The sequence below is a fragment of the Oryx dammah genome, unplaced genomic scaffold (genome assembly GCF_014754425.2).
Source record: "Oryx dammah isolate SB20612 unplaced genomic scaffold, SCBI_Odam_1.1 HiC_scaffold_28, whole genome shotgun sequence".
NCBI classification, from domain to species: domain Eukaryota; kingdom Metazoa; phylum Chordata; class Mammalia; order Artiodactyla; family Bovidae; genus Oryx; species Oryx dammah.
The window spans coordinates 89,374,037-89,398,750 of record NW_024070212.1 but is presented as its reverse complement, the minus strand read 5'-3'; the positions used below and the strand labels follow the sequence as shown (position 1 = coordinate 89,398,750).

Sequence of the window (24,714 nt, the reverse complement as noted above, 5' to 3'; positions counted from 1 at the left end):
GCCTCCCTGATGGTGGCAGAGGGGTGTGTGTGTGTGTGTGTGCGTGTGTGTGTGCCTCCCTGATGGTGGCAGAGGTGTGGGTGTGTGTATGGGTGTGTGGGTGTGTGCATGCCAGGGACCCTGGATGCTGACCAGCAGTGACCTCTCAGCCCTTCCTGCTAGGTCCCAACCTGCTGGGTGCGGCGACAGTGTGGAATGCCCACACCTTTGTTTGTGAGGCTGGCTGTTGGGCCTCCCAGCACTGGCTCCGTCCTGCCCGCCCCAGCTGGCCAGGTGAAATCTGGATGGCCTGTTCTGTCCTCTGGGTGACAGAGAGTCACAGCACCCAACGGCAGTGTGTCTGTGAGGTTTGACGTGCTACAGTGAAGTGTACTAATGAATGTGAACTCAGCTCCGCGCTGGCTCCTACTGCCACCAGAGCCAGCCCTGCTCCGATGCAGGGGTGAAGGGCCTGCTGCGTGTGTGCACATGGGCGAGCTTGCACGTGGGTGAGCGTGTGGAGCCACCAACATTCTAGGAAAGGGGGAGGAGCTCACATAACTGGGTCAGCTTGGGGCAGAGATTTTGTTTTCAGAGAAAAATAAGTTTGTTACCTTATTTTAGAAAAATAATAGGAATTTTAAGACTAAAAAACCAAATTAAATTTAGCAACAGTCAAAAATTCCTCTTAGGTCCAAGCCTGTGCCAGACGCTGGGAGGCAGATAGAGACAGAAGGCTCACCCTCTTGGGGGCAAGAGAGAAACTGCTTGCTGATGAGTCAGAGGCTGAGAACAGCTCTCCTGTGGAGCAAAGCCCAGGGCCATGGGGGCCCAGGGTGGAGTGGACAGGCGAGGGGCTGGGCCCCACCATGATCTGCACTCCGCCTGGAGCCCTGCGTAGTCTCTCTTACTCCTCACAGCAACCCTATGAGATGACGTTAGAATCCCAGCTTGCAGATAAGGAAACTGAGGCTCAGAGAAGTGAAGTGACTTGCCCATAACCACCTGGTAAAGGAGGAAGAATTTAAACTGTATCTGTAACTCCAAAGGGTTTGCTCTTAATACCTCTCAGCCTCAAGACTCTACCAAGAATCCGTCTAGGACTGTGTGTGGAGGGCTGACGGGGGAGGAATGCTGGATAAAACAATCTGCCTCATCATAGTTTTGTAACTTGAAGACGAGGAAAGAGAGAGAAAGAAGGGCTGAGAGGGAAGTCACAGACACCCACTCGCACACAGATCCACTGCTTGTTTTTGAATATTGGTCTGAATTACTAACTTTTATAACGTTTTCTCTTGTAATTTCAGTTAGCAAATGAGCAGCTGTCATTGGTTCTTTGGCTGACCTTTATTCTTTGAGGTCTGGGGGCGCTCCTCCCTGTCTGGGATAGTCCCAGCCCCCTCAGGATGAGGAATCTCTTCGAGTCGCTGTACCCGGCAGGTTGGACCCCCAGTCACGGCTCCTGTGGGTGGCAACCCTCTCCAAGATGGGTTCCTCGGCTGCTGCTCCACTGTCCCCACTTCTTCGCCAGCCCAGCGCTGACTTCACCTCTGCCCTCATCCTGCCTATCCCCCACCTGCACACATGGCAAGCCTAGATTTCCAGGAGGCAGCCCTTGTGGGGGGCTCCCCTCCCCACCTCACTGGCCATCTGCACTATCCTTATTGCACCCCACTTCTCCAACCTCTCCAGAAAGAGCAAAGGCTTTGGAATCAGGTAGAGTGGCGTGAACCCAACTGCCACTTACTAGCTCTGTAGTCTTGGGCAGGTTACTTAGCCTTGCTATGCCTCAGTTCCCACACGTGTAGAATGGGATCAGAGGGATCTTGTGAGGACAAAGATAAAATCCGCAAGGCACCTGGAGAAGAATATTCTACTTCTGCATGCTGAATATGCTGAATATTTAAGCAGAATATTCATGAATATTAATTACTGTGTGAAAGTGTGCGTTGTATGAAGGAAGGCTTCAACATGCAGGTGAAATTTGAGCTGGGTTTTGATGAATGGAGCTTGCTTTCTAGGCAAAGGGAACAGTTCCTGCGGTGGGAGATGTGAAATAGCACAGCATGTTTGGAGAAACAGGAGTAGTTTAGAGTCCCTGGGAAGTAAGAGTAGGGATTCCCTGGCGGTCCAGTGGTTAGGACCTGGTGCTTTTTCCGCAGGGCTCTGGGTTCAATCTCCGGTCTGGGAACTAACCTCCCACAAGCATGGCAGCCAAGGGGCTTGTGGGGGGGGGGACAGGAAATGCAGCTGAGGAGGGCAGGAATCAGACTTCAGAGTCCATATCCGCAGGGCCGCCGTGTCCTCCCCTGGGAAGCTTCCAGCCACCCTCTTTCCAGGCCTCACCCCCTGCCCCAGTTCAGCTATCACCAAAGGACCTTTGCACATACCACACCCCTGCCAGGAGTGCCCTCGCCCCATTCCTGCCAGGACACTCCTGCTTCTTCCCGAAGCCTCCCCCAGTCACCTGTACTGAAAGGAAGTGCGCCCTCTCTGAAGCTCAGTTATTGTCACTCTATGCCTAGGACCTCAACTTGCCAGGTCCCCATTGATTCCAACAGGGGTCTTGATGTCCCCAAAGTGAACTTCCCTTCTCAGCCTCTGGGGGAAGGGGCGGTGTCCTGTTTTTGGTCCAGAAACTATGGTCTCTGGTGTACAGAGATGGGAATACCAGATCACCTGACCTGCCTCTTGAGAAACCTGTATGCAGGTCAGGAAGCAACAGTTAGAACTGGACATGGACCAACAGACTGGTTCCAAACAGGGAGAGGAGTACATCAAGGCTGTATATTATTGTCACCCTGCTTATTTAACTTTTACGCAGAGTACATCATGAGAAATGCTGGGCTGGAGGAAGCACAAACTGGTGTGAAGATTGCCAGGAGAAATATCAATAACCTCAGATATGCAGATGACACCACCCTCATGGCAGAAAGCCAAGAAGAACTAGAGAGCCTCTTGATGAAAGTGAAAGAGGAGAGTGAAAAAGTTGGCTTAAAACTCAACATTCAGAAAACTAAGACCATGGCATCTGGTCCCATCACTTCATGGCAAATAGATGGGGAAACAATGGAAACAGTGACAGACTTTATTTTCTCGGGCTCCAAAATCACTGCAGATGGTGACTGCAGCCATGAAATTAAAAGACGCTTGCTTCTGGGAAGAAAAGTTATGACCAACCTAGATAGCATACTAAAAAGCAGAGATATTTGTCAACAAAGGTCCATCTACTCAAAGCTATGGTTTTTCCAGTAGTAATGTATGGATGCGAGAGTTGGACTATAAAGAAAGCTGAGTGCTGAAGAACTGATGCTTTTGAACTGTGGTGTTGGAGAAGACTCTTGAGAGTCCCTTGGACTGCAAGGAGACCCAACCAGTCCATCCTAAAGGAAATCAGTCCTGAATACTCATTGGAAGGACTAATGCTGAAGCTGAAACTCCAATAGTTTGGCCACCTGATGCAAAGAATTGACTCATTTGAAAAGACCCTGAAGCTGGGAAAGATTGAAGGCAGGGGGAGAAGGGGACAACAGAGGATGAGATGGGTGGATGGCATCACCGACTCAATGGGGATGAGTTTGAGTCAACTCCGGGAGTTGGTGATGGACAGGGAGGCCTGGCATGCTGCAGTCCATGGGGTCGCAAAGAGTTGGACACAACTGAGCAACTGAACTGAACTGAACTGGTGTACAGAGCTGAGAGACGATTGTCTCTCAGGCTATGCAATAAATACCTGTGACCTCAGCCAGTCATAGGCACATCTAACTCATCCCTTTGCACTACTCCCCCAGAGATGGGACTCCAAGAAGGCTAGTTGATGAAGGAACAAATGTTTGCTCCTCCCTTTGTCCATGAGTTTCTGAAAGGCAGGAGTTCTTAAAGATAGGGCCTGGCACACAGTAGGTGCTCAATAAATATTAAGAGGCACTAGTGGTAAAGAGGCATGTGCCTCTCAGACTTGCCCATAATTTGCCAGTTTATGGGCACTTTTACCCCATGATTTGATTGGATAATCACAGTAAACTATTGTTTAATGTTTATAAAGCAGATATGAGGCCACGAGATGAAAAGTGACTTGTCCAAAGTCACACAGCAAAATAATAAGAGCTGGGTGCTTTAACTCAAGCCTTCTGCTCTAACTATACAAAATCATCATTGTCTTCCTGATTGTGACTATTTCTTGAGCATCTGCTCTGTGTAGGTAGTTTATAAGCACATGCATGCGTGCATGTTAAGTTGCTTCAGTCATGTCCGACTCTTTGCAACCCTTTGGACTGTAGACCACCAGACTCCTCTGTCCATGGGATTCTCCAGGCAAGAATATTGGAGTGGGTTACCATGCCCTCCTCCAGGGGATCTTCCTGACCCAGGGATGGAACCGGTGTCTCTTATATCTCCTGCATTGGAAGGTAGGTTCTTTACCACTAGCGCCACCTGGAAAGCCCATTTATAAGCGTGATCTCTCCTAATCCTCAGATGATGAAATGGAGGGAGGGCTCCAAATCCCCAACTGTCTCCTGGGATTGATGGGGGCTGACCACAGCCACTCTGTGCAGACCTGGAGAGCTGCCACTGGGCCAGGCACAAGGATACGGCACAGGGCCTGGCAGCCACCTCCCACTGAAGACATTAGTTCCCTCCCTGAAGCATTGGGCAGGGCCCCGATTGCCACTCTCTCTGGTGGTCCCTAAAGAGGAGGGTGTGACCACACCATGGTGGAGCAGACCAGCAGCAGGGAGGGAGGAGTCAGCCTTTATTCCATTCCAATGCACTAAACCTCCGCCTCCCTCCCCACCTCCTCCAGGAAGCCTTCCTCTAGTGAACCCCATCCTGAGATCAGGAAGGAACCTTGGAGACCATCCAGTGCCCCCTTCCCACTCCCCTTTCGCAGTGGGGAAACTGCAGCCCAGACAGGAGAAGGCCCCAAGGTGGGTGGCTACAGCTGAGATGAGAACCCAGGCCTCCTGGCCCCCAGTCCAGGGCTCTTCAGGCCCTACTCTGAGACCGTGACCACAGTCACATGTACCAAGCTGGCCAAGTCTTCCCTGGAGAGCAGCTGACATTCAGGGCCTCAGACTCAGGCTTTAAAACAGGAGATCTGGGGTTGTCTGTGATCCTGCTATCCCTGTGCAAGCTCTATTCCAGGCGCTTAGTTACAACATCTACCAAATGATGATGTCCCCATTTTACAGATGAGGAATCCTAGGATACAAGTACCATTATTATCCCCACTTCCTAGAAGGGGAAGCTCTGATGCTAAGGACCAATTAGAGGTGAGAGCATGAAGGACTGGGATTGGGACCTGGATTGTCTGACTCAGCGTCTACCGTCTTCACCTCCACCCTGCGCTACTCCCCTTAAGTCAAGCCCGTGCCTCCCACATAGCACTCCCTGAGGTCTTAACTCCACATTTCCTCTTAAGCTTTGGTGGAAAATGTTCCAAGGGGGTGTGCAGAGGCTTTGTGAATGCAGCCATCCTACTCATGTGTAAAAGTTTGTTGTCATTTAACTATCACAAACCTAAACCATGATTTTAAAAAGTCATCATTACCAACTCAATCCTGCCTGTGCTATGCCTTCAAGGAAAAGTCACGGTACCTCTCTCAACTGTGGTTTCCTTTTCTGTAACAGAAGGATAAGGCCCTCTATATCAGTGTCAGCCATCTAATGCAAGCAGCCTTTGGGATGGCCCCCAGAGATCCTCATCACCTGGTATTCATGTCCCTGTGTAATGCCCTCTCTTTGCATGGGGGCTGGACCTAATGACTTGCTTCTAATGAAGAGAAAAATGATGGGATATCCATGAGGCAAGGACCTGTGGGAGTCTCTGACCAACAGCCAGTGAGGAATTGAATTCTGCCAACAGCCAAGTGTGTGAACTTGGAAGGAGATCCCCTCAGCTCCCCCAGGCTGAGCAAGCCTTCAGATGAGACTGCAGCCTAGAGGCATCTAGCTGAACCATGTCTAGGTTCTTGAGCACACACACTCTGAGACCATCAGTGCTTATTGTTTTCAAGCTGCTAAATTTCAAAGGATGTTTGTTATACAACAATGGGTAACTCATATACCCAGTATTTGTCTATTTAGTGCCAGGCCTACGCCACAGACATTCACTCAAGAGAGCGCTGCTGTGTCCAGGTACCATGCCAGGTATTGAGTTTACAGACAGACATCCCTACTCTGAAACCTCAAGGTTGAGCCTGGGAGACAGACTTGTAAATGGACAGTGTGAGCAACACTGTAGGAGCCCCAAGGGTGTCTGACCCAGCCTGGTGAAGTCAGTGGAGGGGATGTCTGAGAGCAAGGAGAACCTTCTAGGCAAGGGTGGAGCAAAGGGCACCTCAGAAAGAGGCTGAAGACGTGCCAAGGTGGGCTGTAAGGAGACCTGGCCCACAGGAAGCAAGAGCAAAAGCTCGGCTGGAAGGGGGAACATGGAAGAGGGAAAGCAGAGAGCAAGATCACAGAGGGTCTCCAGTGCCCACCAGAGAGCCTGGGACTTATCTGCTAGGCAGTGGGGAGTCACTGGGGGTTGTAAGCAGCTGAGGGATGTGACTAGAAAGATTGAGCAACATGAACACTGGCGGCAGGGTGGAGGCAGAAGGGTCAAGTCAGAGGGCAGAAACCCAGGCAGGATGATGGCGACCATGTTGGTACAGACAGGGAATGATGGAGGCTGGGCTGGCGGAGGGAGGCATTAGAGGAGTGGATAGGCCAGGGAGATATGGGGAGGTGGGATGCACGGAATCTGGAGCCTGAGTGGATGGGGATGGTGGGTGAGGAGAAAGGAGTCAAGAATGCTGCCAGTTTCTGGCGGGATGCAGAGCTGTGCCTTATAGCGAGGTGGGTGCACACAGATGCCGGGATAGGTACTTGGAGGAACAAGATGACAGGGGTGAGTCGGTGTGCTGAGTTTGCGGTACTGCCAGCAAAGAAACCTAGGCAGGCTAACCGGCTGGAATGTGGGTCCACTCCCGAGTCCAGCAGAGAAGAGCTACAAGCACAGTCTGGGACTCAAGCGGGGAGAGGCACACTGGAATGGCATTCCGAAAGTCAAAAGGCCGGGGCCAGGGGAGAGTGTGGGGGCCATGGGCGTCCCTGTGGACGTTAGGGGCCGCCACCCCAGCCAGCCCTCCCAACCTGGAGACGTCACCCACCTGCTGCGCGTAGCCCAGAGCCTTGTCGTAGAGCGCGATGCCAGCCTCCAGCACGCGAGCTCGCTCCTCCGGGCTGGCGCAGCCCACGTCGAAGCCATGCGCGTAGCCTTGCTCCGCCAGGCAGCGCGCCGCGCGGAGCTGGGGGTCGTCGGCTGCCCCGCGGTCCCCCGCCAGGCCCATGAGGCTGGCCAGCTGCCCGGCGCACGCCTCCTCCTCTTCCTCCTGCCCCAGCCGCCCGTACACGTGCGCCAGATTGGCCCAGGCGTTGAGGTTACCCGGATCCTCGCGGGCCACCTCAAGGAAGCGCTCGCGGGCCTCGTCCAGCTCCTCCAGGTAGAAGGCGAAGGCTCCCAGGAGGTGGCGCACGGCGGGGCGCTGCGGAGCGGCTGCCAGCTCCAGCTCCTGCCGCAGTCCCTCCCGCTGCAGCTTCAGGTCCCGGGCGCGGAGCGAGGCCGGCGAGCGCGGCTCGAAGTTCAGCTGCATCTCCAGGTGGAAGTGGCCCGGGAGGTAGTCCAGGTCGTCGATGAGGGCGTCCAGGTCCTCGGCTGCGGCCTGGGGCTCCGCCATGGCTGCCCGGCGGCTCCCCGGGCCTGGCCCCCAAGGCTGCAGTGGAGAGGGGCGCCCCTGCAGCGAGCCCGGCGCGGGAGGCGAGGGTCAGCGAGCAGAAGCCTGGGGCGCAGCCACCTCCTATCCCGGGCGCCGCCCGCCGGTGGGTGGGTCAGAGCGACTCAGGAGCGCCCTGTGGGTGTTTCCGCTTTTGCTGCTCAGCGGCTTTTAGACGCCTGCATTGCACAACCAGGTGTGCCAGATATACTGTTGTAGTGCCAACTGCGGGGCGTGTAACGCCCAGTACCTGGCAAAAGGTGTGGTTTGACTCTCTCTGCTCAGCAGATGAGAAAAAGTGAAGCTCAGACGAGAAAAGTACTTGCCCAGGTCACAGAACTGGGTGTGCCCAAGCAGGGCTGGGACCCAGTCTGCTGAACCCCAAGCCAGGCCCTTCCTCCGTGAGCACTCCTCCATCCTGTGTGAGCTCACTGAGTCAGGCCTGGCCCTTCCAGTCGGCACCGAAGCTGCCCTCACTCCTGTAGCTGTCCCAGCTCCTCCACGCTCCTCAGTGTTTGCTTTTCCTGTTCTCTTCTGCAGATCTTCCTTAGCCGTTATTCATCAGGCCTCCCCACTTGGGATTTCTCTGCCTCCTCTCTGCCCTGCAGTGGGGCCCCAGTGGAAAGACAGGATTTCCTGTGCTGCTTTTAATCCCTGATACTGTGTGAATGGGGCTTCCCTGGTGGCTCAGAGGTAAAGAATCCGCCTGCAATGCAGGAGTTGGAGGAGTTGCATGTTCGATCCCTAGGTCGGGAAGATCCCCTGGAGGAGGGCATGGCAACTCACTGTGATATTCTTGCTTGGAGAATTCCATGGACAGAGGAGCCTGGTGGGCTACAGTCCATAGGGACGCAAAGAGTTGGACACAACTAAAGTAACTTAACACAGTGTGTGAATGAGTGGCACACCCACTGTGTGAATGAGTCTCTAGATTATTTCACACTTTATTCTTCCCTCATCTGTGACATGAAGGTGATACTCCCTCCCCTAGGACCAGGGTAGATGTCTGGGTAAACTTGGTAAATGTCACTCTGGATAGCTACCAGCTCCCACTCATTCTGCACTCTGAGTTTTCTTGCTCTTGCCAGTGTTCCCCCAGGCCTGGCATCAGCCCCTGTGCCCTAATAGAAGGGCTGTGCTCCCTGCCTCAAAGCTGCTAGTCCTCCAGGACTTGGATTTTTCAGGTCTGAACGTCTGAGTTCCTCCCACCCTTCATTTCATCTGGGGCTGGGCTCCTAAGACCCTGTTACTTTATCTTCATGAAAAAAACCGATCAGCATTTTCAGAAGAGGAAATAGAGCCAATTTGTAAACTTGGAAAAAAAATATTTGACTTGAGGAATAAAATGGCAAATTAAAACAGCATTCTGGAGATATTTTTCACCCATAATTTAAAATGTGAAATTTAATGATCTTAATGAAAAGTTGTTACTATAAATTGCTGGTGATCATGAGATGAAATGTGGGTCCCTGATCTGCTCGGGAAGATCAGAGATGGATTCCTAGGGTGTTTGACTTTTTCCCCTTTTTTCATTGTCATAAAATTACCATTTTAACCATTGCATAAAATTTACCATTTTAACCATTTTTAACTGTACAGTCAGTAGCACTAAGTATAGTCACATTGTGCAACCATCACTACCATCCACCTCCAGAACTTTTTCATCTTCCCAAACTGAAACTTTGATTCCATTAACAGCTCCCTATACCGGCTTCCCCAAGCCTAGCAACCATCATTCTAGTTTCTATGAATTTGACTACTTTATGTACCTCATCTGAGTAGAATAATAATAAAATATTTACCCTTTTTTGTCTGGCTTATTTTACTGAGCATAATTCAGGGTTCATCCATGTTGTAACTGTGTCAAAATTACCTTCCTTTTAAAATCTGAATCATATTCCTTTGTATGTATATATTACATTTTGTTTATCCACTTGTCCATCAATGGCTATTTGGGTGGTTTCCACATTTTAGCTCTTGGGAATAATGCTGCTATGATCATGGGTGCACAAATATCTTTTTGAGTCCTGATTTCACTTCTTTTGGGTATATGCCCAGAAGTGAAATTGCTGGGTCATATGGTAATTCTATGTTTATTTTTCAGAAAAGCTGCTATACTTTTTTCCCCCATGGAGCTTGATCATTTTATATTCTCACCAACAATGCACAAAGGTTTCAATTTCTCTATATCCTCACCGACGTTTGTACTTTGTTTCTGTTTTTGCTTGTTTATTTTATAATGGCCATTCTAATTGGTGGCTTTGGCATTGGATCTGACTCTGAGAAGATGAATAGGAGGTGAATGGGGAGGGTAGTTTGCTGGTGCATTTCAACAGCAGAAAAGGCACATGAAAAGGCTAGATAGAGCTTTGCCAGGGCCGGGTATGCCTAGGGACAGAGCAGCCCCATATGGCTGAGACTTACAGAGCATGGGAAAGACATGGCAGCCGATGAGGACGGAAGGCAGCAGCCACAGCCCCATCTCAGAGGCCTGAATCCTCTGGCTCAGAAGCTTGACTTACTTTGTTGACATAACATATGGCACCCCGAGGATGGGTTAGAAACTCTAGCACACCTTACTTATGAGCTTCGTATCTATTGTGTGATGCTCACTAGATGTGACCAGGACAAGTTACTCTCTCTGGCTGATCCTGTTTCCTCTTCTGTTCCATATGGGTTGAAGAGGATTGCAATAGTACCTACAAGAGAGAGTTAATTGCTGTGATCAGGAAAGTTCTATGATGGGGATGCTTTGGGCTGACTGGAGCCAGCTACCTTGCTGCACAGCTGACTCACTCTGGCCTGCTCTGGCCTGCCTGGCAGCCAGAACTCCCAGCCCAATGGACCTTGGCTTATATCCTGTGGCTTCTCCTCCATGAGTCCCAGAGCCAAGGTGCTTATGCTGGGAGAGAAAGAAAGTAACCCCAGGAAGCCTGGGCCCAAGAACCCCTGAGCAGCTCTGGGTCTGGTTGTAGGGCCTCCCCAGCTCATAGAATGTGGTAGTGGACACAGCCACTTGTCACTTACTCCTCAAAACAGCCCCTCCAGAATGTTGCAGTCACATGTCACAGACAAGCAAATTGAAGCCAGAGTAACTTGTCTGAGGCCACCAGCTAGGAAGCAGAGGGGCTAGGATTTGAATGTGATTCTCTGAGGACTTATGCATTCCTGGGAGGTTGGATTAGATTAATTTATTTGTTCACTAGTCGTTCAAAAAATATTTGCTGAGCATATTCCATGTGCCACATACTGCACCAGCGTGAATGACACACAGTCTCTGCCCCTGGGCCTTCTGTAAGGTCCCTTTCCAAGGGCTAGGGATGACCTCTTATTATGCTTCTGCTATGAAGCGTACCTAAATGGCTCATTTAATCTTTATAGCAGTCTGGAGACACAGAGATTACTGGCTTTATTTTAAAGGTAAGAAAGGTGAGAATCAGAGGAGGAAGTGACTTGCTCAAGATTGCACATTGGGAAGGGGCAAAGTCAATGCTTAGATGACCTGGGGTGGCTGTCCTGTGTGTGTTCCCGAGTACTGATGCCTCCGACCTTCAGCTCAGCAGGGCAGCATGGATGCTCCAAGTGCTGTGGTCATGTGCCTGCCCAGAGAGGGGCCTGTGAGTCCAGCTCATGGCTTAAATGCTATATTGGGATGGCAAAAGGGTGTTGGATGGGGCCTGGAAGGAGACCCACTGATCTGGTAATCCACTGCCACCACAGACTGGATGCAGGACCCCTAGGAAAGTTCTATTTCTGGTTTCAGTCTTGTTTTCATCAAATGGTGTAAGACTCTTTGCCCTGCCTTAGCCTAAAACCCTTGGGAGGATCAAAGGCGATCACAGGAGATGATATTAGACAGTCTGTAGCATGACCCCAAGTCCTGGTGGAAGGTAAGGGAGGTTGAGAGGAGAGAGCTGATCATGCCTTATGGGGGGCACATAACCTCAGTTCTTTTCTTTACCAAGCAAGATATACACACTCTTTAATGTTGAGTTTGAAATTATTCTCCTCCAGGAAGAAATTCTTCTCCTCCTCCCCCTTCCCCAACCTACCCACCACCCGCAGTCCGGGTCAGAGTCTTCCCTATCTTCTGGACCTGCTCCCACTGTGCAGTCATCGTTTCCCTCCATTAGACTGAGAAGGGGCCACATCTGGGTCCCAGACACCGTGCACACTGTCTGCCCAGAGTGGGTGTCATGGTGGGGGTAGGGTGGGTAACTGGGGGAGGAACAGAGTCCTGACTCCACCCGTGCAGCACCTCCCGCCCCGGCGCCCCCCCCCGCCCACCGATCTCATTCCTACCTTCCATGCTCTGGCTCCCTTTGCCTGTTCCCTCTTTCTCCTCTCCACAGAGTGGAGAAGGAATGGCATGCTCTGCCTAAGTCAAGACCTCCCTGTGGGTCCCACTGGTCCCACCAGCATAAGGTGAACATTAAGAGGCCTTTGCTCTCCACCAGGCCCCGTGCCGGGTGCTGGCATAAAGCAAGAAATCAGAATCAGTTCCTCAATTTATGGGGCTTCCCTGATGGCTCAGATGGTAAAGCGTTTGCCTGCAACGCGGGAGACCAGGGTTCCATCCCTGGGTCGGGAAGATTCCCCTGGAGAAGGAAATGGTAAGCCACTCCAGTATTCTTGCCTGGAAAATTCCATGGACGGAGGAGCCTGGTAGGCTACAGTCCATGGGGTCGCAAAGAGTTGGACATGACTGAGCGACTTCACTTTCTTTCTTTCCTCAACAAATGACTCTAAAACCCTACCAAATGGCATCCATATTAACCACCATGAGGGGCCATTAAATCTGCCGGGTTCGCTTGGGGGAAGGATATCTGGCAAGGCAGCAGTGAAATGTGCAGAGCCCAGTGGAAAAGTCGAGAACCTCGAGGGCGTGCCTTCCCCGGGCGCTGCGCGAGCAAAGACGCAACGCACAGCACACGGGTTCTGGCGGATCACAAATCACAAGGCCCGGGTTGCCGTGGTAGCGGTGGCTGCAGTCGGCGGCCCGCTCGCGGGCTGGCGCCGCGGAGGAGTCCCACGGCCCAAGTCCTGCGAGGACTTCGCCGCGAGGGGGCAGGCTAGCATCATGGCCACCAAGTGGTTCACCGGCGCGCCCTTCGGGGTGCAGAGCCACAGGTGGGGTGGGGTCGGGGGTGCGGGAAAGAGGGCCTGTGACTGGAGGGCCTGTGAAAAGAGGGCTGGAGCCTGGGGACAGGGAGCAAAAAGTGGGGAGGGCTGGCAGTCAGGGGTAGGCGGGCGGGACTGTATAACCGCCTCCGGGCTCTGCGTTTCCCTGCCCAGAGTCCTTTAATTATCCTACCAAGTTGTTTAAAATCATTTTGAAGGACCTACTATGTGCTGCTCAGAGAGGCCAAGTGGCCTGGCCCATAGTAGGTCACTCAGCCCAAAAGTCGTGGGTAGAATTTCAGCCCAGGTGTCTTCTTCATTCATATGTATGATATATATGTTGGGTATCAGTGTGCGACCCCGTGGACTGCAGCACACCAGTCTTCCCTGTCCATCACCAACTCCTGGAGCTTACTCAAACTCATGTCCATGGAGTCACTGATGCCATCCCACCATCTCATCCTCTGTTGTCTCCTTCTCCTCCTGCCTTCAGTCTTTCCCAGCATCAGGGTCTTTTCCAACGAGTCAGTTCTTCACATCAGGTGGCCAAAGTATCGGAGTTTCAGCTTCAGCATCAGTCCTTCCAATGAATTTGAATATTCAGGACTGATTTCCTTTAGGATGGACTGCTTGGATCTCCTCGAAGTCCAAGGGACTCTCAAGAGTCTTCTCCAACACCACAGTTCAAAAGCATCAGTTCTAAGACACTCAGCTTTTTTTTTATAGTCCAACTCTCCCATCCATACATGACTACTGGAAAAACCATAGCTTTGACTAGATGGACGTTTGTTGGCAAAGTAATATCTCTGCTTTTGAATATGCTATCTAGGTTGGTCATAACTTGCCTTCCAAGGAGTAAATGTCTTTTAATTTCATGGCTGCAATCACCATCTGCAGTGATTTTGGATCCCAGAAAAATAAAGTCTGACACTGTTTCCACTGTTTCCCCATCTATTTCCCATGAAGTGATGGGACCAGATGCCATGATCTTCAATTTCTGAATGTTGAGTTTTAAGCCAACTTTTTCCCTCTCCTCTTTCACTTTCATCAAGAGGCTCTTTAGTTGTTCTTCACTTTCTGCTATAAGGGTGGTGTCATCTGCATATCTGAGGTTATTGATATTTCTCCTGGCAGTCTTGATTCCAGCCTGTGCTTCCTCCAGCCCAGTGTTTCTCATGATATACTCTCAGTTCAGTTCAGTTCAGTCGTTCAGTCGTGTCCGACTCTTTGTGACCCCATGAATCGCACCACGCCAGGCCTCCCTGTCCATCACCAGCTCCTGGAGTTCACTCAGACTCGCGTCCATCGAGTCAGTGATGCCATCCAGCCATCTCATCCTTGGTCGTCCCCTTCTTCTCCTGCCCCCAATCCCTCCCAGCATCAAAGTCTTTTCCAATGAGTCAACTCTTCGCATGAGGTGGCCAAAGCAGTAAGTTAAATAAGCAGGGTGACAATATACAGCCTTGATGTACTTCTTTCCCGATTTGTAACCAGTCTGTTGTTCCATGTCCAGTTCTAACTGTTGCTTCTTGACCTGCGTACAGATTTCTCAGGAGCATCTTGGTATATATATATATCTTAGGTATACCATATATATATATATATACACACACACACACACACACACACACTGTGCTGTGCTTAGTGGCTCAGTGGTGTCCAGTTCTTTGTGACCCCATGAACAGTAGCCTGCCCAGGCTTCTCTGTCCAGAGGATTTCCCAGGCAAGAATGCTGGAGTGGGTTGCCATTTTCTTCTCCAGTGGATCTTCCTGACCCAGGGATGGAACATGCATCTCCTGCGTTGGCAGTTGGATTCTTTACTACTGCAGCACTTGGGAAGCCCCACCTATATCTATGTTTATATCTATATCTCTATATAAATGTCACCTACTATGTGCCAGGCTCAGTTCTAGCATCTGGGAATGAAACAATGAACAAAACAGCAAAACCCTTGCTCATGAGCTTGCCTTCTTATGGGAGAGATGGCTGGAGTGGATAATAAGCAAAAAGAAAGAAAAATATATAAAGTGTTAGATAGTGATAAGGGCCATGGAAAACAGACAGTGGGGAGGAGGAGCTGGCAGGTGCTGGAAGCGGGGTGGGGTTGCACTGAGAAGGTGACTTTTGAGTAAATGTCCTCAGCAGGGGATAGGTGACCAGACTAGGGTGGAGTCTAGGGAGAAGGAACAGAAGTACAAAGGCCACGAGGAGGCAGCAGCCCTGTTCATCTCACCTTTCATAGGCCAGCTCCAAAGTCACCTCCCCTGGGACGCCAACTCCCCTGCCCCCTGGAACTTCCCTCATCAGGAATGGGTGCCTTTCACTGGGTGTCTGTCCTCCCAGGTTTGATGTCTCCGCTGTTTATCCCAACCAGAAGAAGCTAAGCACCTTCACGGAAGCTCCGTACTCCAGGGTTTACTCTGTGGACGTGGTGAGTTTGCCCAGCTTCCTGACTCTCCCACGTGGTCTGGGCACTGTCCCTGTGAGTCCCCCGCCAAGGCAGATGAGTTCATCTGTGGAAGGAGCATGCCTCATACCCCTCGGTGTGCTCAGTCCACAGCTCAGGGCTTGGCTCAGAGCTGGGCTCTCAAGGTGTTTGATAAACAAGACTGTAGTGAAAAGAGTGTGGGTTGGAACCACAGAGACAGTGGGTTCCACTGGCAGCTCTCGCACAGATTGGCCATGGGCCCTCTCTGAAGTGCAAGGGGGCTAGTGACAGAGGATGTCGGGGTCACAGCTTGAGTGCCAGGCTGGGAGCTGCAGGAGGGCCCCACAGGCATTGCCCGTCCATTCTCAGGTCAGGGTGACAGCAGGCAAGGACTTGCTCTGCGGCTGGACTGGTGGGTGCGCCTGGCCCCGCTCTGACTCCATTCTGGCTCAGTCCCACATAGGACCTGGGACCTATGGCTTTAAGGAGACCTGCTTCAGCAACAAGAAACTGAAGAAAGAGGTGGGCACAGGCTGGGCTAAGGCCCAGGAAGCCACTCGGCTGACCCAGCTGCCCCACTTCCAGTACCAGGCCATCATGAAAGAGAAGCGGCAGCAGGTGAGGCCCCTGGGGCCCCATCCCGCCCCATCCCAGGCACCGGGCCCTCCTGTGCAGCCCTAGGGCAGCCTGCAGTGTCCTCCCACGCCCAGGTAGAGCTCATCCTTTAAGGAACACACCATCCCCTGGGCTCCTGCCCACATAGACACGGGTGTAAAGTTCTTACCTCTTCTCTGTTCTCTTGGGGCAGAAGGAAAAGCTGGGGCCTGGCTCCTACAACTTCAAAGACTTCCTAGAAGAGCTGCAGTCAAAACCAGGCAGCACTCGTGGGCTGCTCAGCTCTGGGGAGATTCGCTTCCGAGGACTCATTGGGGTAGGTGTTCTCATATTGGAGTGTGAGCCCTCCCACTCTCTCCTCTGGAGCATGCACCTGGCTGGGGCTGGAAGCACCCTTTCACCTATGGTCTCCTCGCTAGGCTTGGCTAGGCTCTCCTCTGAGACCCCACAGCCCCTCTGCTTCCAGTGCCTCCTCTCTGAGCCCACTGGCTGTTGTAGGGTCCTGTTGTCTCCCCTGCTCCTCCACCAGACCAGGAGCTCCCTGATGGCAAGAAAGGGTCTGGCTCATCTTTGAGTCACCAACACAAAGCCAGGCACACAGTAGGTGCGCAGCAAACTCATCCATCTCTACAGCCATCTATCCAGCAAATAATGATGGAGCGCCCTCTAGTGCCACGTACTGTTCTAGGCCTGGGGTTCCAGCAGTGACCATGACAAGGTCCCTGCCCGCATGGAGCTGTGGTCCTAGCGGTAGCAACAACAGTACAAAGAAGCAAATCACATATAATCTGAGCCACAAGGAAGAATGAGACGGGGAGAGACACGAGTGATGGAGGTGCCATTTATGGGGTAGGCAGAGAAGGCGATGGCACCCCACTCCAGTCCTCTTGCCTGGAAAATCCCATGGACAGAGGAGCCTGGTGGGCTGCGGTCCATGGGGTCGCGAAGAGTCGGACACGACTGAGCGACTTCACGTTCACTTTTCACTTTCATGCATTGGAGAAGGAAATGGCAACCCACTCCAGTGTTCTTACCCGGAGAATCCCAGGGACGGGGGAGCCTGGTGGGCTGCCATCTATGGGGTTGCACAGAGTCGGACACAACTGAAGTGACTTAGCAGCAGCAGCAGCAGGGAAGACCTCTGGGAGGAGGTGGCATTTGAGCCAAATCTGTGTAGGTGAGCAATGGAGACTCATGGAACCTGTGAGTCAGGGTGGAGGAGGCGAGAGCAGAGGGGTGAGGACCCAGACATGAGGACCTTTGACAAGGTGGAGGCCTCAGGTTTGACTCCAGGTGCTGTTGGAGGATAGTGGAGAAGGGTTTTGATGTTGGGGGGGTGGCTGATGACACACTTATGGGGGTGGGGTTGGAGGCATTCAGATAGGAGGTGATGGTGGTGAGAGTTGGGGCGGCAGGAGGTCTGCGTGGTGTCGTGTGGGTGGGGATGGTCATCTCATGGGGGGAGGACACTGAGTGGGCACTGCCTCTATAAGGCAGCAAGGGCCACGATGGGGTCACACGCACACTGCCAGCACTGCCCTCCGCAGCCCCCACGCTGCGCTGGACGCCCCGTCCTCCTCGCTCCTCAGTGCGCCCTGGGCTCTCAGCACGGGGGCTTTGCTCCTGCTCTTCCTCCTCCAGCAGCCCCTTCACCTAAGGACTCTCTCCACCCACTCAGCTCTGACCTGAGGTCTGACCTGATCCTGTGAGATGCCCCCCTGTCCCAGGAACCTCGACTGTGGCTGTGTTCAGTGTGTCTTTCTCCCAGAGCACAGCAGCCCCTGGGGGTGGACACATCTGCCTGGTTGATTCATTGCCGAATTTCCCGGTCCTCACAGCACCTGGCACGTAGTAGGCACGAGGTAGGGCTTTGTGGACTAAGGGCACACCTGCCTGCTAAGTACCCATTCTCCGAAACACTCTTGATTTTTTTTTTTAATAACCACTCCAGACCAGCCCTTGGAGGCTCAGAGAGGATAAACGTCTTGCCCCAGTGGGCCAAGCAGGCAAGGAGGGGGGATGTCCAACCACAAAGGCAGGGCCTTTCCTCCACACCTCTCCACTGTGAAAACTCCTATGGAGCCTAGAGATTATTCATTGCCCCGTTCAGGGGATGTACACATGCGTCCTCAGGTGCAGAAGCTATAACTGCCCTGTAGGGGGAGGGGCTGTCTGGAGGCATTGGAAAATGAGTCATTACCTTCAAATCTAAAGTAATAATAGCTGACATTTAACACAGCACTTGACATGTGCCAGGCACCGTTCTAGCACCTGAGTGTACTAATTAATGCAGTCCTCACAACAACCTGTGAAGCAGGCACTGTCATCTCCACTTTACAGACAGAGAGGTTAAGTGACTGCCCTCGATCACAGAGCTACTCAGTGGCAGAGGCAGGATTGAATCCAAGGTATCCACGCATGACCACCGCACTTGATTCACTTGCGTTGTCCCTTGACGATATGTGGAGGACAGGTCTGATGTCAGAGCCCAGCCCCGTTGAAGGCAGAGGATTTGGGGGAACGAATCCGATGCTGGCTGTTTCCTCCTGTGCCCTGGTCCTTAACACTGGGGCTTCTGGGAGGGCTGGCTGAGCAGGTGAAGGTCCCATGGCCTGTCGCTCCCTTTCGGCTGTCTCTCCTCCCCTGTGGTCCTCATATCTGCTGCTGCAGTAACTCACTAGGCCCTGCGGGATTTCTCTGAGCTGCCCTCCTGGGCTCAGGGCCAGACAGTGAGTTTCAAGGAGGGGGCACTGAGCAGGGGGAGCTCACATCCAAGGCCTGCTTTTCTCACTGTCATCTTGCTGTGAGTCCTGGACTGGGGACCTCCTGTGCTTCCTCTGGCTTCTGGTCCCTGCAGTCGTACCCCCACTGCTGGTGGGACAGGCCTACAGACGCCACCTGTGCAGGCTGCTGACTTGCCCGTGGGGGCCTCCCCAGTGCCAACGTCAAAGCTCTGGGTGTCTGCTTGAGGGCCTGTGAATCCTTCCCCAGAGAGGATGGGGCTGATGAACCACACCCTGCAAAGTCAACGCCTTCTCTGCTGGCCTGGGATCTGCCTCCATCCCCCTCCTAGTATGCTCTGCCTTTCCTGGGCTGTGGGGACACCTAGATTCCCAGCTTTGGGGTCCCTTCATTAGTTTCTCTCCTCGGCTCCTCTTTCCCAGGCCCCACCCTCCCACCACCATCTTCTTCTTTTTTTTTTCCTCCCTTGAGACAGCATCATAGTTGTTTTTTATTTATTTATCTTTGCTGTGCACCTTCTTAAGCACCCCCCATACCTCAGAATCAAGTCTGGACACCCTGCTCGGCTTTCAGGGCCCCCCACTCTCTTCTAGCATACCTCTCCCATTGTCTCAAAGGTGCTCTTCCTGCCCCCTCTACCTGGGGGACCTGTCCCTCCCCCTTCATCTTCTGGGATCCTTCTCCTTCTTCAAGGTCCAGCTGAAAAAAATTATAAGTGACAATTTCTCCATCCCCACACACCTCTCCCCCCAGAATTAATCACTTCTGCTTTGGGGTCCCCAAAGGCCTGAAACAACATTCTAGCTAAAATCAAGGGGGTTTACACCAGCCCACATGTGTTACTGCACCTTTGATCCTGAAGGGTCAAAGGGAGAGGTGACGCTTTGTTGACAGAGTGTCAGCACTGGGCTCTTCTTGGCCTCTGAGCTCCCTGAGCAGCTGCTCTTGCTCCTTTGTTGTGACCCTCACGTCTAAGTTCTCCCCAGAGGTCATGATGCTCACGGTCTGAGAAACAGTAGAGGATCAGAAAGATCACACATGGATTTAGAAGTTAAAACCTTTGCACTGGCGTTAGTGGTAAAGAACTCACCTCCCAGTGCTGGAGATGTAAGAGGCCTGGGCTTGATCCCTGGGTCGGGAAGATCCCCTGGAGAAAGAAATGGCAACCCACTCCAGTATTCTTGCCTTAGACAGGAAGAGTGGCAGTAACAGCAGTCCCCACTCCCAGCAAGGGCAGGATAAGGTTCTTTGTGGTAGATGGGGAGACTGAGGCTAGCTACACAGCTGAAAGAGGCAGAGCCAGGGTTTGAACCCCAGGACGCTGTCTGGCTTCACCACTAGTCCCTTCCCGTCTGCACCAAGGGACTGGTGGTCTGGTGGGCTACAGTCCATGGGGTCGTACAGAGGTCAGACACGACTGCAGCAACTCAGCACTCACACACGCCCCTTTCCAGAGGGGGGACCTTGGACACAAGGTTTCCCTCTCTGAGACTCAGTTTCCCCATCTGTTGATTTCAGTGACACTGATCTGATCTCGTCAGGTTGCCTCTAAGGCCAAGATGTTAAGGCTTGTAAAGCACCTAGTATTTGAGGCCAGGACCCACCTTCCTACTTTGGGGCTTTTCTCCTGAACACACCTGGAAACCCTGGGCCCTGAAAGAAGGCAAAGTGCAGTCTTGCTCCTCTGAGGGTGAACAAATCTGATGCCCGGTGTGGCCTGACTCTCCCTGTCCTCTCTGCCTGGCCTGGTTCTGGGCTGCTTTCCGGGAGGTTCCAGGGGCTGGAGGGAGGCAGGGCTGAGCCATCATCTGTGGAGCAGCAGCGACCCCGTGTGGCTGAAAGATGCAACGCAGCAGCAAACATCCTGCCAGATCTTTACCCAAAGACGGCCCCTCCCACCCACCCACCCTGCAGGGCGGCTCACCTCGTTACACCCAGAAAGGCCATACTTCTGACCCTGGCAGTTGTTGCAGCCAGGGTCATTCCGACCCAGATGGTCATTCCAGCCACAGTTCTCATCCTCTCTTACCGCTTTCTCCACCCACTTCCCACTCCCCCCACCCCCTCTGTCAAGATAGCCACCCCACTCTGACTGCCAGATGTTGGCACGTGCTATGGGCTGAGAAGGTGCAGGAGGCTCTAAAGACATTATTTTCTTTCATTTTCATTACCCTGGAAGAAAATACTATGTCCCTGTGCTTACAATATGGACCATGGGGCTAAGGAGGATCTTTAAGTGGCATGCCCAAGATCACTCAGCTAGGAAGCAGCAGGGCCAGGATTCGAACCTGGGACTCCAGATACCTCCAGATCACAGCACTGTTCACAGAACAGTAGAAAACCCATTTGTGTAAATGCAGGCTATGACACAGAGGTGTGTATAATGGATGGGATTTCCAAGATCACCAAAGCAAGCAGCTGTCTGGGGGATCGGGGAAGGATGGCTTCATTCTCAGGAGAGATGACATTTGAGCTGGCTTTGCAGGACCAGAATCTTCCAAGGTCAAGAAGACAGGAAGAGTGGCAGTAACGGCACAAACAAGCAAAGGCAGGGAGTTTGGCAGAATGCGTATGTTTGGGGACCAGCAAGAACCTCACTTTCGCTGAAGTGTCAGACCTAGGAAGGGAGCTGTGAGGGATAAGTTGGACAGACTAGTGGGGCCCCAGGGCAGAATCTGCTTTTTTGTGTCTTTTTTTTGGCTGTGCTGAGTCTTTGCTGTTTTTGGTTGTGCTGAGTCTTTGCTGTGTGCAGGCTCTCTCTAGCTGTGGTGTTCAGGCCTCTCACTGCAGCGGCTTCTCTTACTGTGGAGCACAGGCTCCAGGAGCGGGGGCCTCAGCCCAAGCCCTCAGTAGTTGCATCCCAAGCCCTCAGTAGTTGTGGTGCACGGACTTAGTTGCTCGGCAGCATGGGGGATCTTCTGGGACCAGGGATGGAACCCGTGTCCCCTGCATTGGCAGGTGAATTCTCATCCACTGTGCCACTATGGAAGTCTCGAGAATCTGAATTCTGGAACTGAAGTCCTGAGTGGCAGAGGCTCGCAGGCCCGCAGCGCCGTGTGTTTCTGGAGGGCAGTTAACATTCGGGGTCTCTGAAAACCCCGTTCCCCTCTGGGGGGTCGTCTCTTCCTCAGGTGCAGACAGTAGCCCAAGGAGTGGGACTAACTGCCTTTGTATCCCTCCCCCACCCCCAGAACTGCTATCCAGGGCCTGGAAATTATGGGGAGAAGGGCAACCCATTCACGAAGCTGGAGGAGAGTGCCTGGAACCGGTCTCACTCTGAGGGCCTCATGTGCAGGATGGCCAACAAGCCACCCCCCTTGGCTCATCAGGTATTCCTGTGCAGCCCTGGGTGGGGGGAGTCCCAGGGCAGATGGGGAACCTGAGGCCCCAAGAGGGTGATGTACCTGTAGGGATTGTCCTCCGTGTTATGTTCCAGGGGAGTGGTCTGGCACCGGGCACTTACACCTTTAAAAGTGGCATCGAAATGTGCCTGGCAAAAATCACAGGCACCCATGGCCCCTACGACATTTTCTCTGGTGACCGAAGCAAGCCCCAGCCTTACGGACATTACTCTGTGCAGGTTTGTACCCAGACGGGCTGTGCCTTCCCTGGCAGGAAGACCAGCTTTGCTCATCCAGAGCACCTTGTGTGCCAGGCTCTGCGAGGGGGAGGTGGGGGAACAGGGGGCCCTTCCCATATCCTGCTCACTCCCCACTCCCAGCAAGGGAGGGATAAGGCTCTTTGTGCTAGATGGGGAGATTGAGGCTAGCCACGTAGCTGGAAGAGGCAGAGCCGGGATTGGAACCCCAGGACGCTGTCTGACTTCACCACCAGTCCCTTCTGTTTGCACCAGCGTGAACTACAGAAGAGCTGCAAGTGGTCACTGTGCCAGGCCTGGAAGGGACACAGGCCATCAGGCCTGCTGAGACCTGGATGGTGCAGCCTGGGTGTCCTGCTGTTTTGCAAACACTTCCGGCCACTGCAGACCCAGCTAAGCTGTCTGGGTTAGTGGCAGAGAACTGGAGGGCCAAGAGGAGAAACTGAGGTAGAATTTTAGCTTGGTGCAGCCATTTCCTGCACCCACCAAGATCCTGTTATGTGATTCCCTAGCACCCTGGGCTTTGCTTTCTTAGCAACTGGAAGAATCTGCCCACACTGCAGGAGACACGGCTTCTATCCCTGGGTTGGGAAGATCCTCTGGAGAAGGGAATGGCAACCCCCTTTAGTATTCTTGCCTAGAGAATTCCATGGACAGAGGAGCCTGGTGGGTTGCAGTCCATGGGGTCACACAGAGTTGAACACGACTAAGCAACTAACACTTTCACTTTATCTAACTCCCTGTTACGCATGTAACTCATGTCTGCCTTGGTCCAGGTAATTGTTTAGCTGCAGGGGAACCTCCCCCTGTGGTACTTACATTTTAATGCAGAAAGAAACACAATCACAAGTAAAAACTAGGCAGAGTGTTAGCAGGAGGTGGACCCTGTGATCAAGGCATCAGGAGCGCTAGGACATGAGAGGTGGTGGTGAAATGCTGAAATACTTTTGGCCCCGCCCTGCAACCTGGCTTCTCCCTGTGGCCTCCCAGTCCTCCTCATGACCAGCTGATAAGGTGTCCTGCACATCATAGCAGGGTCCTTGGACCCTCCTCAGGCCCTACAGCCAAAGCCCAGTCCACAGGATAAGAGTTTGTGTTATCGAAAAAATAGGCATTTTCAAGAGCAGTTTTAGGTTCACAGCAAAACTGACCAGAAAGTACAGGTTCTCATATGTCCCCTGTACCCGCTACATGCACAGCCCCCTACTATCAGTAATCCACACCAGAGGGGAATATTTGGTACAGTCAATGAGTCTACATGGACACAGTATCACCCGAAGTCCATAGCTTATATTAGGGTTCACTCTTGGTGTTGTATGTTCTATGGGTTTGGATAAATGTATAATAACATGTATCCACCATTATAGTGTCATACAGAGTAGTTTCATTGCCCCAAGAATGGTGAGTGTTCCCCCATCACACTGGTTTGTATGTATTTGGACTATCGCTCCTGCTTAGAATAAATGCCAGTAAATGTCCACGAAACAAGTGGAAGAAGTAGATGAGGCAAGCTGGGCTGCAGGGTGTAGCACATAGGAGGGGCTGTTAGAGACTCCCACCCTCCTGCCCTGCCACCGGCTGGACCCCCTGCTTGTCTCTGTGGGGAGGATCTGGAAACACAGACTTTGCTTTTCTTGGCATAACAGATCTCTTTTATCCCCCTCTGTTTCTCAGAAAAAAAGACCCAGGGAACTGACAAATTTCCAGAGCTTCGTGGAGGAACTTAACCTGCATCACAATAAGAGGCGTGGAGTTTTTTCAAAAGTTCCTCGCAACCCGAAAACCCCTACAGAAAGAATCTACTGGACCACCCTTAGCCAGTGCCCCCGAAAACTAGTCAGTGTCCCCCCCTGTGGGCTTCCTTCCCTCTTTTCTTGGAAGGGTCTCCCTATGCAGAGGCAGGGTGGGATGGAGGTGGCTATTTCAGGGGAAAGCCCAGGTTTGGGTTCCAGGCTCACCTAGTTCCCAATCCTGGTCTGGTACTCACTGGTCTCAGTGGGTCAGTCTCTCTCATTCTCTGAACCTTGGTTTACACACTTGCCCCGTGAGTGTGACCAGGTGGCTGTGAGAATTCAATGAGGTTAGTACTGGAGTCTCTAGCGTGGAGCCTGGCACCTGGGAAATGCTCAGCGGGCATTTCTGCCCCTCTCTCCCCTGCAGAGAGGACGAGGGGAAAACTAGAGGTGGGCTGAGTGTAAGAAGCACACGCCTGTTCCGTTCAGAGGAGTGGTGGGCTCCTCTCTGAGGGCTCAGCAGCCAGTGATCTGAGTAGCTTCTGGACTTTAGTCGACCCCCAAGCATGGTCTGCCCCCCATAGATCGCTGAGGGCTTGGGAAGGTGAGGGGGTGGAGAGGAATGAGCAGGGGTACCAACACTTCCTGAATACCTGCTCTGGGCCAGGCACCTTTCAGCCTCCTTGAGGAAGGGATTGTCTTTGCATTTCATGATAGAAAACTGAGGCCCAGAGATCAGA

General features: G+C 52.6%; 2 protein-coding genes across 2 annotated transcripts in view; one reads left to right on the top strand and one right to left on the bottom strand.

The window, feature by feature from the left end:
* TTC22 (tetratricopeptide repeat domain 22) overlaps nt 1-7,705 on the bottom strand; it is a 22,947-nt gene extending 15,242 nt beyond the window's left edge. Inside the window, exon 1 of the mRNA XM_040231064.1 lies at nt 7,134-7,705. Coding sequence (XP_040086998.1) covers nt 7,134-7,700 — 567 coding nt within the window. The 5' untranslated portion in view covers nt 7,701-7,705. The remainder of the gene's footprint in view (nt 1-7,133) is intronic.
* Nucleotides 7,699-24,714, top strand: part of LEXM (lymphocyte expansion molecule) — a 39,786-nt gene continuing 22,770 nt past the window's right edge. Inside the window, exons 1-9 of the mRNA XM_040231940.1 lie at nt 7,699-7,842; nt 7,933-7,996; nt 12,716-12,866; nt 15,202-15,289; nt 15,740-15,904; nt 16,095-16,217; nt 21,835-21,972; nt 22,080-22,223; nt 23,916-24,077. Coding sequence (XP_040087874.1) covers nt 7,699-7,842; nt 7,933-7,996; nt 12,716-12,866; nt 15,202-15,289; nt 15,740-15,904; nt 16,095-16,217; nt 21,835-21,972; nt 22,080-22,223; nt 23,916-24,077 — 1,179 coding nt within the window. The remainder of the gene's footprint in view (nt 7,843-7,932; nt 7,997-12,715; nt 12,867-15,201; nt 15,290-15,739; nt 15,905-16,094; nt 16,218-21,834; nt 21,973-22,079; nt 22,224-23,915; nt 24,078-24,714) is intronic.